Source organism: Trachurus japonicus, chromosome 5 (genome assembly GCF_045865225.1).
Source record: "Trachurus japonicus isolate A0001 chromosome 5, Traja_1.0".
NCBI classification, from domain to species: Eukaryota; Metazoa; Chordata; class Actinopteri; order Carangiformes; family Carangidae; genus Trachurus; species Trachurus japonicus.
The window spans coordinates 25,367,550-25,390,012 of NC_140911.1; the positions used below are offsets into that span (position 1 = coordinate 25,367,550).

A 22,463-nucleotide genomic window follows, 5' to 3' on the forward strand; every position below is an offset into this window, starting at 1 on the left:
TTTTCTCGTGATAACGACTTATTATTTCGTTATCTCGAGATAACAAAGTCTGTTTTCTCGTGATAACGAATTAATTTATTTCGTTATCTCGAGATAACAAAGACCGTTTTCTCGTGATAATGAAATAATCATAGAATGTGTGGTTGACATGGTTGCCCAGCAACATGTTTCCCCGGTGCAATCGCTTCTGCTTACGGGGAAGTAGCAGCTGGTTAGCTGCTGTATGTTCGTAGCAGGGGGCTACCGCTCTGTGTGTGTGTCGCGGTGATAATTTAACCGTGAAAAGTAGGCTACAACACACACGACATAACGTTACAGCCGCAGTGTTGTGAGTGAATCATGTCGGGACCAGAGCGATTGCTGGTCTGGACAACCAGGCTTCATGAACCCGCTCCACAGACCCCGGTGCCCGGCCGTAGGTGGCTCACACACCCGGGGAAGGACATCCTGGCAGTGAGGGTGTGTGAGCCCTGAGCTTCGCCTTCCCCGCCGTAGCAGCAGCGGCGGCGGGGGCGGCCGGGCTCACACACCCAGGGAAGGCCATACTGGCAGCATAGTTAAGAGGAGAAACGTTCTGCTTCTAGTTTGGGAGCAGCGCAGCGGCTCGTGGCTGCAGCTCTGTTCACTTCATACACTGACTCCATTCTCAGTGTATGAAGTGAACAGAGCTGCAGCCGCGAGCCGCTGCGCTGCTCCTAAACTTAACAACAACAACAAGAAGCAGAAAGTTTCTCCTCTTAACTGCCAGGATGTCCTTCCCCGGGTGTGTGAGCCACCTACGGCCGGGCACCGGGGTCTGTGGAGCGGGTTCATGAAGCCTGGTTGTCCAGACCAGCAATCGCTCTGGTCCCGACATGATTCACTCACAACACTGCGGCTGTAACGTTATGTTGTGTGTGTTGTTGCCGAAAAGTAGGCTACAACACACACAACATAGCGTTACAGCCGCAGTGTTGTGAGTGAATCATGTCGGGACTCGGGACAACCAGGCTTCATGAACCCGCTTCACAGAACCCGGTGCCCGGCCGCCACTAGAGCGGCGGCGGCGGCCAAGCACCGGGGTCTGTGGAGCGGGTTCATGAAGCCTGGTTGTCCCGACATGATTCACTCACAACACTGCGGCTGTAACGTTATGTCGTGTGTGTTGTAGCCTACTTTTCACGGTTAAATTATCACCGCGACACACACACAGAGCGGTAGCCCCCTGCTATGAACATACAGCGGCTAACCAGCTGCTACTTCCCCGTAAGCAGAAGCGATTGCACCGGGGAAACATGTTGCTAGGCAACCATGTCAACCACACATTCTATGATTATTTCATTATCACGAGAAAACGGTCTTTGTTATCTCGAGATAACGAAATAAATTAATTCGTTATCACGAGAAAACAGACTTTGTTATCTCGAGATAACGAAATAATAAGTCGTTATCACGAGAAAACGATAATAAAAAAATGTATACGGACTTGGCCCTTTAGGGCTTCCGTACTGTCAGTATATTGTATGTGTAGGCCTATTATATACACCTCCTGTGCCTTGGTATTATTCTTTCTTATATTCTTTTTTCTAATTTGAAAATTGAAATAAAATTTTGATCAAAAAGTAAATGAATAAATAACTTGTGTGAAATGTGAAGGGTAAACAAAGCTTAAAAAAAACTTAAAAAGGGAGAGCAAAGTCCACCTCCCAGTAGCCTACCTCTAAAATTAATTTTTAAACACATGTGTTTTTTGTTAAATCTGCACAACAATATTTGACAGTGTTAAACAAGTGTATCAACATTTTATCAGCTCCTCTCTTCTGTCTTTTGTTTTTTGGGAGCTGGATTGTCAGGTCACACGCTAAGAAAGATTTTAGCAAAGACATAACAACACTTAATTGAACTGAATTTACAGGGATACGTTGGTGTGTGAAACTACAGCACATGCTTTATATTACGACCAATGCTTTTTTTTTCAAACTAAGGCTTTTTTCAAACTTCGGCTTTGTTACCAAGCACTCAGGGTTTTTTCTGACTAAAAGTGCCAGTAGGTTAGGGTTAGGGTTAGAAAAAAAGTGGGCGAAAAAACAAGGGAAAAATTTGAAAGGGTGGAAGAGTCCTTCTTTCTCCAGTGGAAATTATCCTGGCCATATAAAAAATAATAATTAATCAATTTATGCCCCTTGTAATTTCCACCATGTTGGCAAGCCATCTGACATGTGCTGCTACGCTCTTGATTCAGGTCTCGTTTCACAGGCTGGTGGGTGTCCACAAGAATCCCTGGATGTATAACATCCTCATATAGAAGCTTCTTGCAGCTTCTCAGCAACAGCAAGTGTGCTTTCCATTTTTAGACACAGACAGGTCTGTGTGTCGCATCTGAGGCTCTACAGTGCATGTGTGTGTGTGTAACTCTGACACATGCTCACTCTCTCCCTCTCTCTCTCTCTCTCTCTCTCCGCCTCCATACTTCATTACAGAAATGGCAGAGCTCAGGCATCCAGATGCACCCGTCATCATCATCACCATCATCAGGACACGCACACACAGGCCTTCACCAACATCTGTGCTGATACAGTCGCTCGTATCACCAGTATCGTGCACCAGGTCTCCTGCACAGATTCAACTCCTTACATCTTAAAAAGATAATTCAGAAGAATTAGCGAAGCTCCCCCTCCCATTTGCACACACATACATATTTGGCATGCAGACTGGTGGTTACCATAACAACCAAACAGTCAAAACAGGGTCACATAGTGAATCATATGGAGTGAAGCCTACATACATGTGCATGTGCAGAGCAGAGGCTGCAGCTCTGACAACGTTCCCTGATTCTGCAGACCTGAAACATTGCGGACAGTCTTCTCCTGCGGCGTCTTCTCAGGAGACACTGTAGCCGGAGACGGACCAATGTCCAATCAGAGAATGAGCTGTGAGTGGTAAGGATGTCCCTTGTTCCCTCTGATGTTTGTGATACTCATTGACAGGTGTACACCGATTTTTATCTTCATTACATTATCCTATTCCTAATCATAAGTTCAACTCAAAGAGATCAAACTCTGGCACTCATCAGCCTTTATGTTGATATTGTTTGTCACCACTTTGTGCATTATTTGGCTCTGATGGAAGAGAGAGCAGCAGTGACTTCAAATGTTAAGCATGATAAGCTGGAGATCATGTTAAGTGTTTCCTGTTCTCACATGGGCTGTATTAATGTAGAATGCAGAGCTACTTCTAGTATAGTGAAAAATAACAAGTTGAAATGCTGTTTATGATACATTAGCCCTCAGACTTCCAGCTGTATAAATGCATACAAAAGGCATTTGCTACTACACAAAAGAAGGGGTGAAAAGTACAACATGAGCAATTTGCATCGATCAGTTATGGTTAATAGTGGGCGTATTTTGGACGAAGCACGAGGCTTGCCAAAGTGTGCACATTTTCAAGTTGACTGTGGGAAATGGCAAGGAGGTGTGCATGTCCATCGTTTTTATGAATTGTATTACTTTTTTGTACATATATATTTTTAATGTAAAAAAAGATGCGTTGACTGATACCATAAATTAAGCCCCAGGTCTGACTGTCCTCTTTATCGTTATTTAATTATTTAATTATTATTATCATTATTCATTCATTCATTTGTCGGCATTGGGCTCATGTAGATTCTCCCAAATTTTTGGTCCCACTCAACAGAAACAGAAGACCTCTGACAGACTCACTAGAGAACCTGCATCTCTCAGCATGCCTTGAGCAGCATCTAGTGGAATTTCCTGGTTAAATAGCTAGAAGATGGATGGTTGGATGGTGTGTTTCTTCTGTTACTGTGCGTAGTGCTGCAGTAGAGGCTGCCTCCTGCACATGTTGAGTCTTCGCTGAGGAATTTCCGTCAGAGAGGAAGACATCCAGAGGGAGACCACTGCATCTGATTGGCTGATGACCCTTAAAAGGCCACCAATCAGACACCCTTCTCAGTGTGTGACTGCATGTGTTTCCCTCTCTGTCTCTGAATGCACAGTGTCAGCTTGCGCATATTTTTATGTTTGCAGCGCTGCATGCATGCATGAGCGTACGTGTATGAGTGTGTGTGTGTGTGTGTGTGTGTGTGTGTGTGTGTGTGTGTGTGTGTGCAGGATGCTAAAATCTGGAGCTGTTAAGAAGGGGGAGGGGCAAGGATAGAGATACAGAAGAAATACATGAAAATAGAGGGAAGGAGGGATATAGAGAAGAGAGGAAGAAGAGGAAGAGAGGAGGTGGATGCGGACAAATGTTTAGGAGAGAGTGATAGTGAAAAGCACACTGAGGAGAGATCGACAGAGAGGGCGGAGGAGGAGGAGGAGGAAGAGACGATATGCTGTAGGAAGCAGCAGCGTTGTTGATTTTCACAGGATCCAAGGCAGCTGTCCTCTGTTGCCGTGACGATGGGCTGCTGGCTCTCTGGACCATGGATGGGCGACCAAACGGCAAGTGGCCAAAGACCTGCTTCAATTTCATTAATGATGCTACATGTGTGGTTTATGATGCTGCATCTGAAGACGATGGAAACAAGTGTGTATGGCCTTGCCAGGATCGTGTGTGTCTGTGTGTGTGTGTGTGTGTGTGTGTGTGTGTGTGTGTGTGTGTGTGTGGATGCAAAATGGCATAATTTCAGAAATATTTGTGGATAAAGAGCCTAATTTGTGTGTGTTTACATCTCAAACCGTTCCAAGGGTTTATTCTACTGTACATATGTAGAATCTGAATGACGTGTGAGGAGGTGGTTCAGATTTGAGCTGTCGCTCTGCTGAAGGCTCACAGTTGTTCTGCTGCTATCCTCTGTCTCCACACAGGTGCCATTTTGTGCTTCTCGGCTCATGCTGTGTGTGCGTGTCTGGTTGAGTGTAGCGGAGGGTGACTCATGGTTGTGATGTGCTGGAGTTAACAATACTGTTCATGCATCTAATTCAATGGTTGTTGAGCTGCATGTGTGTGTGTGTGTAGGTGTGCATGAGTGTGTGAGGCAGGATGAGTCTTATGTTGGCTGGTGTTAACCCTTTACTGCAATCATGGACATCATGTCCACATTTGACTTAAATCACAAAACATGTAAGATTTGCTTGTCAAACCAGTGTGAATCCACCATGTGTCTGCTGGCAGAGCTGTGTCTTCTGGCCCAGATGCATAATGTCGACAAATTAAGAATTTGAAGTCTGTGGTGTGCTTACACTGTAAAAATACACATTAAATGCAGTTAAAATCTATAAATGGAATAAAATTCCAGTGATAATAATAATAATAATAATAATAAATTTATTTATAGAGCACTTTCCATCAAAGTGCTTTACAGAGGTTAAAAACGACAAAAAGCACAAGCAAATACATAAAAGATAAACAATTTCAATGTAAAAGATAAAATACAATTAAAAAAGATAGATAGATAGATGCATCTTGTCATTGTCATTGAACCATCCCTGTCTAGTAAACAGTCACCTCACTATTACTCTACTCCACTTTCAAGTTTTTACCCTGCTCCGTTATACATTTATAATCTTCACGTTTTGGTGTAATTTTTTTTCAGATTTAATGAAACTGAGCTGTCCCTGCATGGTGCACATTCAGCAGATAGACTGCTGCAGCATAGATCAATGACTGATAAATTATTACTGCACGTTGTGTAAATTGTTTGATATATAATATTGATTAGCATCAAAACAACCTAGACTTTTTTTAGACATTCCCAAAACAGGGTTTTGGCATAGTAATCAAACACTGGAAGATATTGATAAGCCCCACCAATCAATATTTTCATATAAAAATTGAATGTATCGTGTCAGATGGACATAAACCGCCTCCAATGGGACTACCGTGTTCAGCTGTGTCTGCTGGATGGGGGAACCTGTCGGTGTTAAACGCCACATTGCTTCAATATCTGTGTATGCCTGTCTTAGATAAGTGGGCGGAGTCTAGCACACCTGAGCCAGCGGGATGCTCTACGAATCCTGGCGGCTAGTCAACGTCCAATCACCATGCAGATCAAGGCTCAAAGGGGGTGTGGCACTGAGGCAGAACGCGGAGCCTGGGAGCCCCTCCCCCTCAACCTGCAGCACCTCAACCTCCCAGTGATGGGGGCGGGCCTTAATGCCTCCAGCCCCTCCTACCAGGAGAGGTAAACACACATGTAGAAATAGCATGAACAGATGAAGAAGGAACATGAAATCCACTTAAACATCCACTTAAAATCCTTTAATCACTTAAAAATAATCCTATAATCCTAGCTGAGATTATTTTAGCTGACCCTGACAATGGTTCTCTCTCAGTTAACAGTGAACCCAAAATGTTCACAACAACAAAATGACCATAAAGTCAGAGGTGGAGCAGGAACCTGGTCTTTGTAACTCCATTTATCTTTACACCATTCATAAAGAAACTGATGTCTTAGGACTTGACTGTAATTTGTTGTGTTGAGTAAGATTGATGAAAAAAACTCAAATAACTCTTCAGTTACTTTACTTTACTTTATTGTTTTATTGTATGTACGTACAGTCCCAATTAATCAACTGCATTAAATACAGTAAAAAGGGCAGCTTTAGCCAGCATGGCTAATATCCTGCTGTAGTCCCCGGCCAGATGACTATGGGCATCCAGTCCCAGTTCAAGTTCAAATTTCACATCTGCATCACAATTGCTGCCATTGATGTTCCACAAATATTTAACATATGCACTGACTCACTGTAAGCATGTATCCACCTGTGCAGTATCACAGAACCATGTTACATCATGGCTTTCAGTTCTGCCTAGCAACATGGTCTTAAAAAAGTCCTGAGTCTTGACAATGTCTACATTCTTGTTGTTGTCTGTTATAGACATTATTACGGCCATCTGTCTCTGCCACAAGATCACTGTGATGGAGGACGGTACAGCTACCTATCCAGCTCCCCACGGGACACTGTGGACATCGGTCACCAGGTGACACTGAGAAAAAACTTTTGTTGTTATGGGATATGGGAGTCTGGCTTTATCAACAAGTTCAGATTTACTACTTTATCAGTTCCAAAGCCCCAGTAAAAATATTAAATTACCAGGTTATAGTGTATATAACCTGGAAATTTAATTAACTACTAAATCTAAAATTCTCTGGAGGTCTCACCATCAGTCAATCAGGACATGGTCTGTGGGCGTTTTTGTACTGAAACTTTAGTCAATATTTAAGCATGACTCCAGTAAATCAAATTATGTGGACCTAAAAAACAGAAGCGTTGTGCTGATTTCTTTTCTTTTGTCGTACATTATGAATCTCTCAGGATCCAGAACTTACTGGTCGACGACCAAAGGGACAGAACTGCCTGATGGGATGTTGTAATACCAACTTAGAGGACAATAATGGCTGCCACAGTCAGGTATCTAAAACTGTGATTTGTATCTTCTACTAGCTAAGGCACATATTATTTTTAATACCTGTTGTACATGTGTTTATGATGTGTGCATTTGTGTAAATGACCTTGTGACTGTGGATACCTGTTGTTGCAGACAGATGATGAGGACTTCATGATGGAGAAGCCACTGGGCTTCCTGCCTCTCCACCATGAGCTGGACAGTGGTCTGGGCTGGACTGACGGCTCCCTCCATCAGGGCGACCTCTCAGGGCTGGAGACCGAGGAGGGGGGGCTAGAGGACTGCCATTCACATGGGGCCCTTGCCCCAGGAGGTTGTGGGGGCTTTGGAGGTGGCGGTTCTCCTTCCTCTGAGTCCTTTATTTCCTCTGAGCTCAGCGACTCTGGCTTCTACAGCGTTAGCACTGGCGAGTTCAGGCATTTCCAGAGGCTGCTGGAGAAGCGAATGCGGTTGTACAACGCCAGGTTGCAACATCAGGGTGAACCCTGTGAGAGGCGGGAGCGGCGTGACAGTTGCCCAAAGAGCCACCGAGAACTGCTAGAGGCCATCCCTGAGGCGCTGACCATGCAGCCACACTGTCAACGCCTGCAGCTCGGGATGGAGGAAGAAGACGCAGGGCCAGTCATGGATCTGCCACCCCGTGGACTTTTCAGGTAGATCCAGATAGATTGGTGTACAGTTTGGTCAGTCTAAGTCTTGATTTCAGACTTGATTAAAACATGTTTGTAGAAAATATCAATCAGTGGTTTGATAAGTTAGCAGTAAGATTATACTAACCATTTGGAACATGTATTTAGTTTGTATGTCACTCAGGCTATAATACTGCTTTTGTTTCTTGTATTTTTTCACATATACTTTGAGGCGAAAGTGATTTAGACTCTTTTAAAACCAATAATATGCATATTTCCAAACCATTTTTATGAGATTTGTGGTGGCTGAAACCAGTTTATCCCTCATTAAAATTGTGTCTAGTCATTAAACTTCAGACTGAACTTATTTAAAACCGTCTGAAGCTACTTTTGTTTTAAAGTGTTAAAAATATGGATAGACCTGTAGATTTAAAGAACCACTATGTGGGATTTAGGGGGATCTTTTGGCAGAAATGGGATAATATTCTTATTATAAGTTATTATATGTGTATAACCACATAAAACCCAGAATCATTTGTTTTCATTAGCTGATAATGAGCCCTTTATATCTACACTGGGAGCAGGTCCTCTTCCACAGAGCCCACCATGGTGGACTGCCACAATGCTACAGTACCAATGGGATGAGCACTGCTGAGTAAACTAAAGCCCTACAAAAGGCCATTTGCATGTTCACATTACCTGCAGGCCCCCATAGTTTCTTCCTTAGAAAGGAAGGGTTATTCAGTTGGTTGCAATCTGCAACCTCACCACTAGATGCCACTAAATCCTCCACACTGGTTCTGAAAATCAGATGATGTGCAGGTCATTTGTGGTTTAAACCTATTTTGAAGTGATTCAGAAACGTCGATGACAGTTTAAACAAGATGATCTCTATCTCTAAACTAATTGAAGAACAGTTATGATTTTTCCTGATGAATGGAGTTCAGCAGTTCAAATGTTTGTTGCTAAAACACTGCGTCAATTTCAACAGATATTTCACAAATTAGAGGAAAAACCTAATGTGCAACATATGCAGTATCTTAATTTAAATCTATGTCCTCCAATTGGTTTCAATGGTGTTTGGTTGTTGACTTCAATGTTTGCATTTCCAGAGTCTCGTCAGTCCAGTTCCATAAAGCTGACCGACCCTGTTTGAACCGTCATAGCTCCAGCAGTGGAGCCCTCTTCAATCCTTCTCATGCCCATGCTGCAGTCTCACGAATGAATGCCCCGGTCCTCTCCACCTGCAGCACACCCTCTAGCCACAGGAGACCACTAGTGCCCATACAGCAGCACCACCAAGGCTCCAGCTCTGTGGGAATGCTGAGGAGAAGTCGAACGCTGCACCATCGGCCTCCTCCACAGGAGTACCGCCGTAGAGCCAGTCACCCAGCCTCCCCCTCCTACTGCACAGCAACCCTGCATCACTGTGGAGGTGTTGCACCACACAATGTACTGCCGCCAGGTCTGCCAGAGGAGGGGGAGCTAGTGGCTGGTGTGATGTCTTCCCACCCAGGAGCCATGGCCCTACCACCGCAGCAGCACCCCAACAATCTGGGGCATATGAGGCCTGCCAACCCCCATGAGCGATGCTTCGACAACAACTCCAACAGCCAGATTGCACACCATGAGTGGTGGCACTCTCAAGATAGAGCCATGATTCCCGAGCCATTGCTGACAGAAAGGGACAGAGAGATGGAGAGGGAACTGGAACAAAAAAGACAGATGCAAAACGAGAAAGAACTGGAAAGGGAGAGGGAGGCACTGATCCAGGAGGAGATGGAGAGAGGGAGGCAGCAGGAGCTGGAGAGGAGCCGGCTTAGAGAGCAGCAGCACCTTCATAGCCTGGTCCACTCTACACAGGTGGCCGGAGATGTCAACGACACATGGCCCAAACCAGCCAGCCGACAGTCCCAGGGCGTTGGGGGAGGTAGAGGACTCTACAGCACCCTGGAGGGCCACACAGGCGCTGGTGCTGCCACTGGATGGGAAGCCAAGAAAGGATATATGATTGCAAATTCAAGCCCTAATCCAAGCTCTGGCCTACAGCCAAAACTTAATTCATTTTCCAAACCCAACACAACCTCACGGATGTCCAGGAACCAGCTCCTGAGAGACCGGGCGTCACAGCTGGCAGACGAACGCAGTGGGATGAGCACCGACGAGGAGACCAACACCGACATGTTGATGGGTCGCTACTGGAGTCGAACCGAGAGGAGGGAACACTTTCTGCTGGCTCGCGAACAGAGGCAGCAGCAACTGCAGGCCAGAGGAGTGGCTATACGAGATGTTGTCAACAGAGGTGGAGCAAACACAGGAGGAGGAGGAGGAGGAGGAGGAGGAGGAGGAGGAGGAGGAGGAGGAGGAGGAGGAGGAGGAGGAGGAGGAGGAGGAGGAGCCCCTTTTGGAGACGGAGGAGTGATGGACAGCAGGGGAGTAGGCGCTTTTGCAGAGGGACGGTGCAATACAGTGCTGGAGCTGAGTCAGAAGAAGTTGAGTCGTATGAGGAACAGGAAACTGTTGGATGACTGGACAACAGTTGAGGAGCTGCTGACTCATGGAACCAGGTTGGACAATCAGGAGGACATGCTGTGTCCCAGCTCTCTGCTGACGGTCACCACTGTCTAACTGCATGGACACCACTTCAACTGTAACTGTGTGTGTGAGTGTGTATGATGTTAAGTTAAAAATGTGACATTTTTGTAAATCCACTTGTTCCGTGTTTTTCCCAAGTGAAGAAGAGAGGATGGGTTTCAGATTCATCTCCAGGACACGTTTATCCTGTTTGTGAAAAGATTTGAAGCAACGGAAAACTGCTAGACTCCTTCCAATGAGAGATAGAAAAAAATAACCTGCCCCAAAACTGTGTAATTTAAACAGTTTTGACCCCCCACACCTCAGCACTGCACACACCGCAGTGTAACTCCTGTGTTCATCTCATTTATCACAATTTACAAACTACAGCATTTTTTTCTCTTTACATTGAGCTAGGCGACCAGGTCCCCCCCTACTGCCAGTCTAGACTAGACATATACTGGACCATGTTCTTCATAAATGTCTTCACTAATCCAGGATGAGTTAACTCAAGCCCACATCATACGTTATGCATCTGCAATGCTGCATGGATTTGAAAGTGATGTGTGTATGTCAGACCATATATGAGTTTGCAAACAGCATGTGCTTGTAACGCAGGGTTAGGATTTACCATCCCACCTGCTGTTTGTGTCCTTCAATACCGTAGGGACTTCAATCATCATTATACAGAGCACGGGGTCCTCTGCGTGTTTTTTTATTCAAAGTTCAAAGATGAAACTGCAACCCATCGTCTGATATGACTCGGTGGAAGACAGCGATCACCAGGATATACATAAATGTCACACAGTTCCTTTAATGAATGTCTGCAAGAGAGGGAACCTCTCTGTCATCGCTGTATACATCACCTCAACAGATAGCTTTATGTGTGGGTGTGTCACCATTGTACAGCACTCCCGACAAATTGTGTGTGTCAGTGCATGACGCTTGTAATGACAAACAGTTAAACAAGGTCAGATGAGTGTGTTTCATGCAACATCTTGTGCGCCATTTATATCACAGAATCTTAAGAGAAAACATTTGGGTTTGGACACAAATCCTCAGACCATGAGGTTTTGGGGAGCAATACCGTTCTGCCTGACATACCTGGCTGTGCACTAAAGACAGATCACACAACCACTTTTACAGCAGGGCCACAGAACACATCAACTGTAGCAATGCAGACAATGACAACTGAGATTTGATACCAAATCCTGAGTGTTTTTTATAGAAACTCTGTTTACAATTAAAATATCAATAGGTGGGAGCTTTTGTAACTCAATGATAAAAAAAAAAAAATACTAATAATAATTTGACTCACTTCCTCGTGCGACACTAGTCATACTGTGATGATCGTGAATGGGAAACATTGTGCTACAGAAGTTTGCAGAGGATTTCAATCACAGCTTTAATCTGTAAAATCAGCTGCTGTAGTGTTTGGGGGTGGAGTTTATGCTGCATTCACATCTTGTTTATCAGATCCCACTGACATGCAGCTGAGTTGGGAAACGTGTTCACACCAATCTGTAATTTCTGAGTTGACAGTTTTTGGAAAATCTGACAGCTATGTCTTAATTAGAGAAAACACCTGAAGAAATGTAAAAAAAATATATATATAAAAAGCTATTATGAAGCCATGTACAACAGCTCTACTTCTACATTATAATAACCATGTTTTGCCCATTCTTACTGCTCTGCTGTCATGGTGTGAATGCAGCGTAGGCTCTTTGACCCGTCATGGCTCATGGCTCCCTGTTCCTGCTAGTGTACTGTTGGCAGGATGTTTACAGATCTATACCTTCCCGGGTAACAGCTTATGCATGTTTACTGAAATCGGCAGTGAGGTATTGACTAAGAAAAGAAGACACACCTCAAGTCAACCTGACTGCTGCAGCATCTGTACAGTCAGGACAGATGGAGCTCCAGTCCCCGTTGTTGACATTCCACTACAAGCAGGTACAGCGCGAGTAAATCTGAAATCTAATGATTCCAGGTCTGAAGTTCGGGAAAATGTGCAATAATACCTCAAGCTAGTTTTATTATGACAACGACAGTGTTGTGTGTTACCTGTCAGGTTTCCATTGAATGCAGTAACTGATTTTAAATCAAACACATGCACAAAAGTGTTGAGTCACTACAAGTGCAGAGTAACCCTAGAATCTGAACTAGCGAGTGTAAAGGTTGTGTAGATATTTACATTATTTCTCTACGTTGTTTTCCATGAGAGGGACCTAAGAAAACAACTTTTTGCACATCAGTTTTTATATCTTAAGGTTTCCCCACCTTTCTGTACCAGGGACCGAGGCCAGTGGAACGACTGTAGATAGAACGACAGTGTGTGTTGATGTTTTCTTTATATCATAGTGATTTATGAAGGAGAAAAAAATCGGTTTATTGTCATTGTGTTGAACATATTTCAATATTTTCCTTGTGATGGTTACAAAACCAATGTGAACAGTTTTCATGATCTATAAAATCTTTAAGATTAACTTAATTTAATTAAAAGCTGGTGAAACTTTGATTTACTATTTTCAAAGAGTGGACACAAAATGTGAATATTATTGTCTCTTTAAATGGCTCAATTGAATTTTACTGTTGTTTTGTGTCATTATGACATGTACATATTGATTTTGTCAAAAGGTGCAGATGAGGTTGGATTTAGCAACAGGACACGCTGATGCCATCAGACGCCTCCAGTGGTTTATCATGTGATTCTGTAGGTTTATAGCTGTGTTATGGAGGCTGTACATACAGCACAGAGATTAACATTGTAGTATTAGTATGTTAAACACTCATAATATTGTCAAGGTTCATAGAAAGTGGTTCAGTTTGTTCTGAATGTTACACATGGCATCCGTAAAATAATGAGTAAGATCACTGAAACTCTAGTTGTTAAAGGAACACCACAACATTTCAGCTCAATCTTCGTATTTGTCTCCTCTAGAGTCAGTTACTGCCCGCCTTTGTTGCTCAAAAACCTAACATGGCTAGCAGTACGTTGAGCCACAAGCCAAATGTTACCACAGAGACATCAACAGGGTGAAGTTTACTTACTGTCTGTTAGAACGATGTATTAGCATGCTCACATACATGCTGATATACTGCTGAGGCTGTTAGGAATGTCATTATACGTGAAGGTGACTGACCAATATATAATCTTGACCTTTGACATTTGATAAATAAGGGCACCTTTGAAATAGTAATAATTCTTGCGCGTGCCATGAATTTTGGAGTCAAATTTCACTCAAATCCATCCAATACAACAGCTGTTGAGATATTCCTGTCTTGATCAGTGGTGGTGGACCAAATGATCTTAAAGACTCCTGAGGCAAATGCAGGGAAAATAAATTAACTCTATAGTTGCTAACTAATTGGTCATCAGAATATTTGGAAAAAGCACAGATATGAATAACAAAATTAGTCTTAGATTAAATATTGTTAATCACATCTGCTTTTTTGCCCCTCTGATAAGTCAAAATGTAATGCCAAATGCCAAATTGAAACCGGAACTCCAGGTTTTATAATCTGCAAGAAATAAAACGTATTCAAGATACAAGTGACATTTGTAGTAAAGAAAATGAAAACAATCCCAAATTACAAAAGCTGTATTGATAACTAGTAGGAGCATTTTGATTGAAAAGGTGTGTTAAATTAAGAGCTTGTAAATCTTTAAATAGACTTACATTGAACTGTACAACTGTAAACATCTCATTCATGCTCTTGCCATCTGTAAACCCACACACACACACTGATATCCATCTTCTCATCTGACTCTGGAGAAGACGGACATCATGAGGATTAACAGAAATGTCAGACTGTTTTAAATCACTCCAAACACTGAGACAGAGCGAAAAGAGAGGGAATCAGACCACCACCACCTGGTTTGTTTCCATGTTTTCCCTCTCTCTCAGCTGTGACTAAAACAGTTTGAATAATGGATGACGAAGAGAGGATTTTTTTCTTCCCACCCACCCCCCATCACCCTCTTTGCTTACGTTACACAAGGACACAGAGAGCTGAAAATAGCGCTGCTGTCCTCATGTGATGTGAAATTAAAAGCACACTGGAGCGGAGACGCTTGCTGCTGGGGAACTCAACACTTGTTTTACTCCATCTGACAATCCCTCCATCCAGCCTGCAACACCACCTCCATCTGTCTGTGCAAGGGTACTTTTCACAACAGCAAGCTTTTTGAAATATGATGTACATGTGATTGTAATAAAGAGATTTTAATTAGCTATGACGCTGTGGTTTGACGTTTTTACTGATGTGCTGACATTTGTGCTGAAATTGTGGAAAATGTTCATGGTCAGACGTGAGCAGTAAACTTTGAGTTTCTTTGGTCATCCAGTTGTTCGTAACTAATTTTAGCAGGTCAATTAATGCATTCTGTGATTAATCATTAATTGATATCTATTTTTATGTTTACTTTATTGTCCTTTCTTCAGTTACTGGCCAGAAACCACATGACTTTATTAGCCTATATATACACACATTATTAACATACACATGAATATATGGTGTGCAACTCCCTTTTTTAACCATTAAATAAACATAAATCATGGTAATTTCTTGGTTATTTCCAAGGTCTGAATAATATTGTTACTAATAATGCAAGCATAAAAATATTTGCTATTTGTCATTCATTTACAGTAACACTGAAAATATTATTAAAACAATGCTGTAGTGTTGAAATTTTTTCAAATGAAACAAAACAAAGACTATTGATTGACATATTCTGTTCCTATGGTTCATCTTTTGATTCTAAAAGATATGTTTATGAAGTGTACCTATGTAGTTCACTGCCACCTTCTGATTTACTGAGCTGACATGCTGCTGGGACAATATACAGTGCACGCTGTGGTTCATTTGTGCATATGGATGGCCAAAGGAAAGGGCTTTTGCCATGTAGAGATAAACTGAGTATTCTGAATATACACAGATACAGAGAGTTAGGATCATTTTTCTGGTGGCCTCATGCACTGCAACACATGCCCCTGCTACTCTGCCAGTGCCCCTAACGCTGCTCAGGATATTTGGTGGGTGACGTACCAAATATTCACAACTGCCTCACATAACCCCACATCAAAAAACCCAAACTATCTCTAAGTAGTGAACAGACTGTCGCTGGACACAATGTGGGAAAGCACAGGAATGCAAAGTCTCAGCTCAGCTTGAATAACATCCTTGACAATACCAGCAGTCAACTATTGTCCAGAGGGATTTGGCACACTTAGTACAACAGCTGTCTCGCTCCTGGCCCCCCTAAAAGAGCTGAAACTTTTATTTGGTAAATTATACCAAGGCTCAATTTTGACTTGATATTTGAATTTCAAGTAGGCTAAGAAAAAATTAACTGTTGTTATTTATTTTTTATGTTTTTCAATTACATAGATATGTAGAAAATCCCAAATATACCTTGGAGGCAACCAATGAAGTTCTCTCCCTCCAGATGGTTGGTGACATAAGGCGTGTCTCTATTACAGCAGACATCCAGCATGCATCACAAAAGCTAATTTAAAGCTTCTTTTGTGAACTGACCACATGACGAAAAGCCTCAGTGTGGGAAACAGAGACCAACGTTCTACTCACACCAGCGACCATAAGATGGAAAACACACCTGCTGCAGGACACCAGTGAAACTTTGTTGCTATTCAATGAAATTAAAACTACGTACAAAGATATCTGGTGTTGTTTCGAAGTTCCTCGCAGGGACTATTTCAAGATAAATGAAAAAAGTTGGGAAAACTGCATACACTGCAAGACAGACTAACAAAAACCCTGAATTACGGTTGCAGTCTGACATTGAGATTTTGCAAAGAACATGACTCAAGGACACATACCATGAGCTGAGTCAAAGTCAGGCAGCAGGTCTGCTCTCTACAGGGTCAACACTTTCCCAGAGTTCCACAGAGCTCTGTGAGTCTCTCTCCATCAGCCCTCAGTGCTCCACCTGCTCCCCTGAGACCTAACCATTGTCCCCCAGGCAATATGACCACCGAGCATGTGGCAGCCCAGCAGTCCTTTCACTTTTTTAGCCTCTCTGATTGGCTGAGAGTGTGAGAAACTCCAGCCAGACCAAGACCCACACATTCATATGGAGATGTGGGACTATAAATAGGAGGGACGAAGCCAGCAGAGATCAGACTCTCTCTACAGAGACCTCTACAGCACAGAGATCCAGGCATGGCTCCTACAATCACTGCAGCAATCACCAACTCTCACCAGCATCTGACTCTGACTCACAAGGTAAATTGTAGATTCAACTTAATCTTCATCCTTGATTTCTTGTCTTTGTTGCTGCAACACTTTACTCCAGGAGCAGTTTATTAATGACTTTGTTCTTCTCTCTACAGATCAGAAAGCCTCTGGTGGAGAAGTTACACAGAGAGCGAATCAACAGCAGCATCGAGCAGCTCAAGTCTCTCCTGGGTCCAGAGTTCTTCAAACAGCAGCCAGACTCCAAGCTGGAGAAAGCAGACATCCTGGAGATGACAGTTTGCTTCCTGACACAGCTGCAGCAGCAGAATCAACAGCAGAGAAGACTGCTGAACCACGTCAACAAGTTGCAGTCTTCCTCTGATAAGAGCCTGATGGAGGCTGACTTCTCTCTCCTGAGCTCCACAGTCCACAGCAGCACCACCAAAGAGAAGAGTCCAGTCAACAGCGCCCTCTGGAGGCCGTGGTAGACACCTACAGACTGGACTTACTCCCTGACAAACTCACACCACCATGTTGCTCAAAGATCACTACAACTGAATTCTATGAAATTTAAGGACTTGTTCTTCTGTATGAACAGAAACTTTTATTTTTCCTTCATGGATTTTTATTTTCCTATTGGAAACAACTGATACTATATCTTTCAATCTAAAAAGGAGAATTGTCATGTATATTGCATGAATCAAATATGATTGCGTTAGCAATTAATATTATTATGCTTCACTGTACGTCATGTATCAGTGACACTGCTATGGTAACATGTGTTATCTTTTATATATAGTATTGATTAAGGTGATAAATGTCCCTTTTTATGGACATATCGTCTTAATGGACTTTAAATCCATTTAATCTCTTTGATTATTAACAACTGATCTGTTGTAAGATCCTAGTGTTCACTGTTTGTTTTTAAGTTGTACTTAATTGTATTGATCATTTTGATCAGACATTTTAATTGTCCCAATGATGGACATTTTGTCATAATTGACCTTTTCTTTATGTGATGAATGGAAATTGATCTGTTTTAAGATCAACATGTTTATCCTTTTCTTTTTATAAAAGGTGTTGATGATGTCTCTTTGTCACAGTTTTCCAGTGACAATAAGTTTCTACATGATGAAAATGAACTGAATTTTACAGTTATCAAGAATGTGACCTGTTGTCTGGTCGTTTTTTATTGTCACTTTTGTTCAACCACAAATGTTTGAATGAAGTTAGAAACAACTCTCAAAGCAGAGTGACTACAGTGTCCAAATGTTTGTCTTTTGTAAAGACAGTTGTCCCCTTACTCTCTCTGAGTACAGTGTGTCTTGTAGAAATCTACAAGTTGTTCTTGTGATGTATCATCACGTCTCACTGAAACTTTCATGCTTGTTGTGTCTCATTGTGTCTTGTTGAATAAACAAACACTGTCAGATCAAAATGTTGTGTTTCTGTGTCATTGTGATCCTCACCACAGTGATGAAAGTTGGACATCTTGTTTAAGGTCCAGGCCTTGATCTGTGCCTTGGAAATGTGACCAGATTATTGTTGTGATGTATCATCACATAAATATGCTTCCAGTAGGAGCCTTCATCAAATGCATCACTGAGTTGATTTCAATAAAGAAATCTAAGTGATCTTTATACTTTTTGTTTTCCCATCATTTAATCTGGTGCCTACTTATGCTGTTAACGTTAGGGAACATTTTTAAATCTCTTGTTCAGCATTTTTCTTTATCTGGTAACAAAATGGAGTTACATCACTCAATGAGTAAGGGGGATCTGAGTGGAAACCTGCAGCTTGTGAAGTGTGTTCTTTACTGCAGCACCATGTGGTGCTATGTGGTGATGAGAATAACCTGCTGGTCAACACCAGCAAGACCAAGGAGCTTGTCATGGATTTCAGACGTAATGCTGACACACAGCTGAAAGTGAAATGCTGAAGGTTCTTAGTGACATTATGAAGGAAACTGAATCTTCATTTACACATCAGCAAGACTGTTTAATCTGTGCTTTTCTTTTGACAACTAACTGCATTTTTAAAGAATAAGAAAGATTAATCAAATAGGCTATAATTTATCTTCTGTTGCTCATGTAAAATGTAAATGATTATATTCTGTTTCATGTTAAATAATGTTTTTTCAAAAAGGATAAAACATGCCTGAACATGTCTCATAGTAACCAGTCTGTCAGTGGACAGAGAGGGAAAGCTCTGGAAAACTGAATCAGTTCACATTCATTAGCATCCTTAACCACGCCAGCAGCCAACAACTATTGTCCAGATGGATTTAGCACACTTCAGAAAACAGCTGTCTCAACTCCTTACTTCATGTAAAGCTGAAATTTTGAACTGGTTAATGATCAAATATAAAATAAAATAAAAGTTTCTATGTATGGATCTTGTTCTGTTTTTCTACCCCAAACTTCCAATTCAGTATGACTGAAGAGATTTGATCCGTTTTCAATTATATCATTCAAAAACATCAAAGCTCAGAGGCAGCCAATGAGCTTCTTTCCCTCCAGATGGCTGGTTACGTCAGGCTGTGTCTCCGCTACAGCACACATCCAGCATCCATCACAAAAGCTCCTTTGAAACTTCTTTGTGGGAAACAGAGACCAACTTTCTACTCACACCAACTAGCCACAAAGCAGAAGAAACACCTGCTACATCTGGACACCAGGAAAACTTTGGCTAGGCTCAAATTCAACTGAAAAATACCACTATATATCCACTGTTGTTCACAACTATACCTCACAGCACTGACAAAAGTCTGCTTAGAAACAAAACCGCTGGAATTGGTGTCCACAACTGTGTATATAACTGAGATTAATGTATAAAAATAAACAAAGTTGTTAATTAGTTTTGTGGTCAACCATTCTTCTTTGACTTCTGGATTTCAGTGTTGATTTAGCAGATTTTCACTCAAATACACATTAAAGTATTTTACATAATGTGTGTCACTGGATGACTGGTGGTAATATTATACTTCACCTACTTGATGTGTAATACAGCACTATTGATCATTGTAATGAAATGTATGAATGGAAATGTTGTTTCTTCATTAAGATATCGTACTGTAGCCTAATTGTCAGCTTTCTCTCTGTAATTATTAATATCTGATCTTTGGTAAGATTCAAAAGCTTTTATCTTTTTACAAAATGTTTTAGAGGCACTATCACAATTTATTTTGCGATACCTTTGTGCTTCACTTAGGCATCACATGTTGTCACAGTGTAGTTTAGTAATACTTGTTATTTCTCAAGTAGTAATCACTTTGAAATAATATATTTACCGTCCTGTTGGGTATTTGACACAAGTCTTGTTTTCACTTAATGTAATTTTTATGAACCAATCTGTTTTAAGATCAACATGATTCATTTTTTCGGTATGAAAAGGTTTTGTTAATGTCACAGTTTTTCAGCAACATTATGAGGTTTTCTGTGTGCGATCATTTTTAAGTTAACCCTTTCCCTCTCTGAAGAGCTCACACCCTGTCTAATGAGAGGTACAATAGGACACACTTCTATTGTTCCTCCAGTGAAAGGACAAAGTGTGGGAAACCAGAGGAAACTCTCTCACAGAGCCCTGTGGGACAATAGATCCAGACCTTTGACCTAAGGGACACTGACTTGCAAAATGGGACATCATTTGTCATCATATAACATTTTTAACATTTCTTAAAAAATAAAATTAAAATAAAAACAGTCACATAGGCTACATACAGTAGGTGACACAAGTTGAGTATATAATTGTTTCCGATAGGAGTGCAGTCACTGAAAAATAAATCTGTCAATTAAGTGTAAAAGTAAAATGTGCTGTGTTTCTTTGATTTAATTAATATTTCAGTTTCACACATTTGGCCATGGAAAACAACAACAACAACACTGGAAAAAATTAATAATAATCGGTATGGTAACTGTAAAAATGCCCTCAAAATATTTAAGGGGGACCCCAAGAAAAGCCTTTAGGAATTAGAAACAGTTTCATTCTTTAGAAAGTTTAGATGCACAGAGTGTGGGAAAGCTCTGGACAGAGTAAACATCCACTGATGATGTCATCAAGCCGAGACGGGTGCTGTTAAACTCAGCTCGGATCGACCAACAAAACTAATGATTTTAACGTGATCTTCCATCTAACCAAAGGTGTCTGAACACTTTGTCAACTCAACCTGACTGCTGCCCTGTGAAATAGCATACCAGTTCAGCAGCTTTGTGACTTTCGGACGCTGCCACCAAACAATTCAAGCATGCAACGGGACAAAGACACAGCCAAAGATTTGCTGGGAAAAGCGGAACAACTTCAAACGATGCCCGGAGATGCTATCAAAGACACAGTAAGCAAACAGATAGACACGTTATTTCAGGGCTGTGATTTCATCTGCAAAATCAGTAGCCTAAGATATTGGTGGATTCCCTGATTGAACCCATAAAAAGGGCTATCACTGACTCCATCACGGAATCAGTAAAGGACTCCCTGAAGTATGAATTACAAAACACAGTCGATAAACTCGATGAACTTCAAAAAAAAAATGATGACGTGGAGGACATTTTAGACGAGCAAGAACAGTATTCAAGACGAAACTGTCTCGTCATTTTTGGTGTTCCAGAAAATGATCGGGAAAACACAAATGAAGTCATAATGGGCATAATTAAAAACAATCTCAACGTAGAGGTGCAATCTGGAGAAATCGACAGGAGCCATCGCCTCGGACCTAAATCCCACAAAAAGGACAAACCAAGGGGAATCATCGTAAAGTTTGCCCAATATAACATCAGAGATAAGGTCTACAAAGCGAAAAAACGGCTCAAGGGATCAACACCGAAGATGCACATTCTGGAGAGTTTAACAGCCAAGCGGGTGAAACTCCTGGACGACCTACGAAAAAAACTAAAGGACAAGCTTGCAGCCAGCTGGACTCAGGATGGTCGTCTTCACCTGCTCACAAACTCAAACCAGCGATGTGTTATAAATAAACTGTCTGACGCCAAGAAACTGCGCCTTCATTAATGCGCAGACCTACTCCACTGGTTGCAGACTGAAGGAGGGAAGCACCAAAACCATCTCATGGAAATGACTTGGTATGCAGTAAGCTTTTCACTCTTCTAAAATCTTGAGATCATCTCATGCCACTTGTTGGTTGATCTTGCATTGAAGTCCTAGGTTTTCTCTTAAACGGACTTTGTATTTGTTTTATTTATTTACCTTTTTCTCTTCTGTATTTGATTTATTTCGTTATTTTTCTCTCTCTTTTTTTCCCTTAAATGCCCCCCCGCCCCCCCTTTTCTCTTTTCTTCATAGTTTTTTTTTTTTTTTTAACATTTTAGTTTAGGCTTAGTTTAGACCCAGATTAAGATGAAGGAATTCCTAGACACAAGACTTTATAATGTGGTTCTATATGACTTTCACATCAGATATCAGGCTTTTCCTTATCATGTGCATTAAATGGGACTTGACGATCTAATCAGTGAGGGAAACTGTGATGTGCCCGAACAGCATTGCTTTGAAAAGTTAAAATGTAAACACTATACACCTGATAATTTAAAATCTATAAAATGCAAAAATGACCACTCATACTCTCTGATGCATTTAAACACTAGAAGCCTGAATAAGCATTATGATGATTTTCTATCCCTCTTAGCCAGTCTAGACCACAGGTTTTATGTAATTGGATGTAGTGAAACTTGGTTTACTGATAAATCTTATCTGAACATCTTTAAC

The 22,463-nt window shown here is 41.6% G+C and overlaps 2 protein-coding genes across 2 annotated transcripts; both read left to right on the top strand.

The window, feature by feature from the left end:
* Positions 1 to 5,908: 5,908 nt before the first annotated feature.
* On the top strand, positions 5,909 to 10,604 carry LOC146987682 (uncharacterized). Its single transcript, XM_085777932.1, has 5 exons — positions 5,909 to 6,121; positions 6,819 to 6,921; positions 7,257 to 7,352; positions 7,483 to 8,000; positions 9,089 to 10,604. The coding sequence occupies exons 1-5, from the start codon at positions 5,982 to 5,984 to the stop codon at positions 10,602 to 10,604; spliced, it is 2,373 nt and encodes a 790-aa protein (XP_085634058.1). The 5' UTR covers positions 5,909 to 5,981.
* Positions 10,605 to 16,718: 6,114 nt separating this feature from the next.
* Positions 16,719 to 17,353, top strand: LOC146987683 (transcription factor HES-2-like). Its single transcript, XM_085778069.1, has 2 exons — positions 16,719 to 16,796; positions 16,904 to 17,353. Exons 1-2 carry the CDS (start codon positions 16,734 to 16,736, stop codon positions 17,234 to 17,236), a joined length of 396 nt encoding a protein of 131 aa, XP_085634195.1. The 5' UTR covers positions 16,719 to 16,733; the 3' UTR covers positions 17,237 to 17,353.
* The last annotated feature ends 5,110 nt before the right edge of the window (positions 17,354 to 22,463 follow it).

What these genes read in the sequence shown, in the direction of transcription:
- LOC146987682 (XM_085777932.1), top strand. Translation starts at nt 5,982, where the DNA reads ATGCAGATCAAGGCTCAAAGGGGGTGTGGCACTGAGGCAGAACGCGGA. An exon ending in AGCCCCTCCTACCAGGAGAG is followed by an intron (nt 6,122 to 6,818) that starts GTAAACACACAT and finishes TGTCTGTTATAG; the next exon opens with ACATTATTACGGCCATCTGT. An exon ending in CTGTGGACATCGGTCACCAG is followed by an intron (nt 6,922 to 7,256) that starts GTGACACTGAGA and finishes TGAATCTCTCAG; the next exon opens with GATCCAGAACTTACTGGTCG.
- LOC146987683 (XM_085778069.1), top strand. Translation starts at nt 16,734, where the DNA reads ATGGCTCCTACAATCACTGCAGCAATCACCAACTCTCACCAGCATCTG. An exon ending in ATCTGACTCTGACTCACAAG is followed by an intron (nt 16,797 to 16,903) that starts GTAAATTGTAGA and finishes TTCTCTCTACAG; the next exon opens with ATCAGAAAGCCTCTGGTGGA.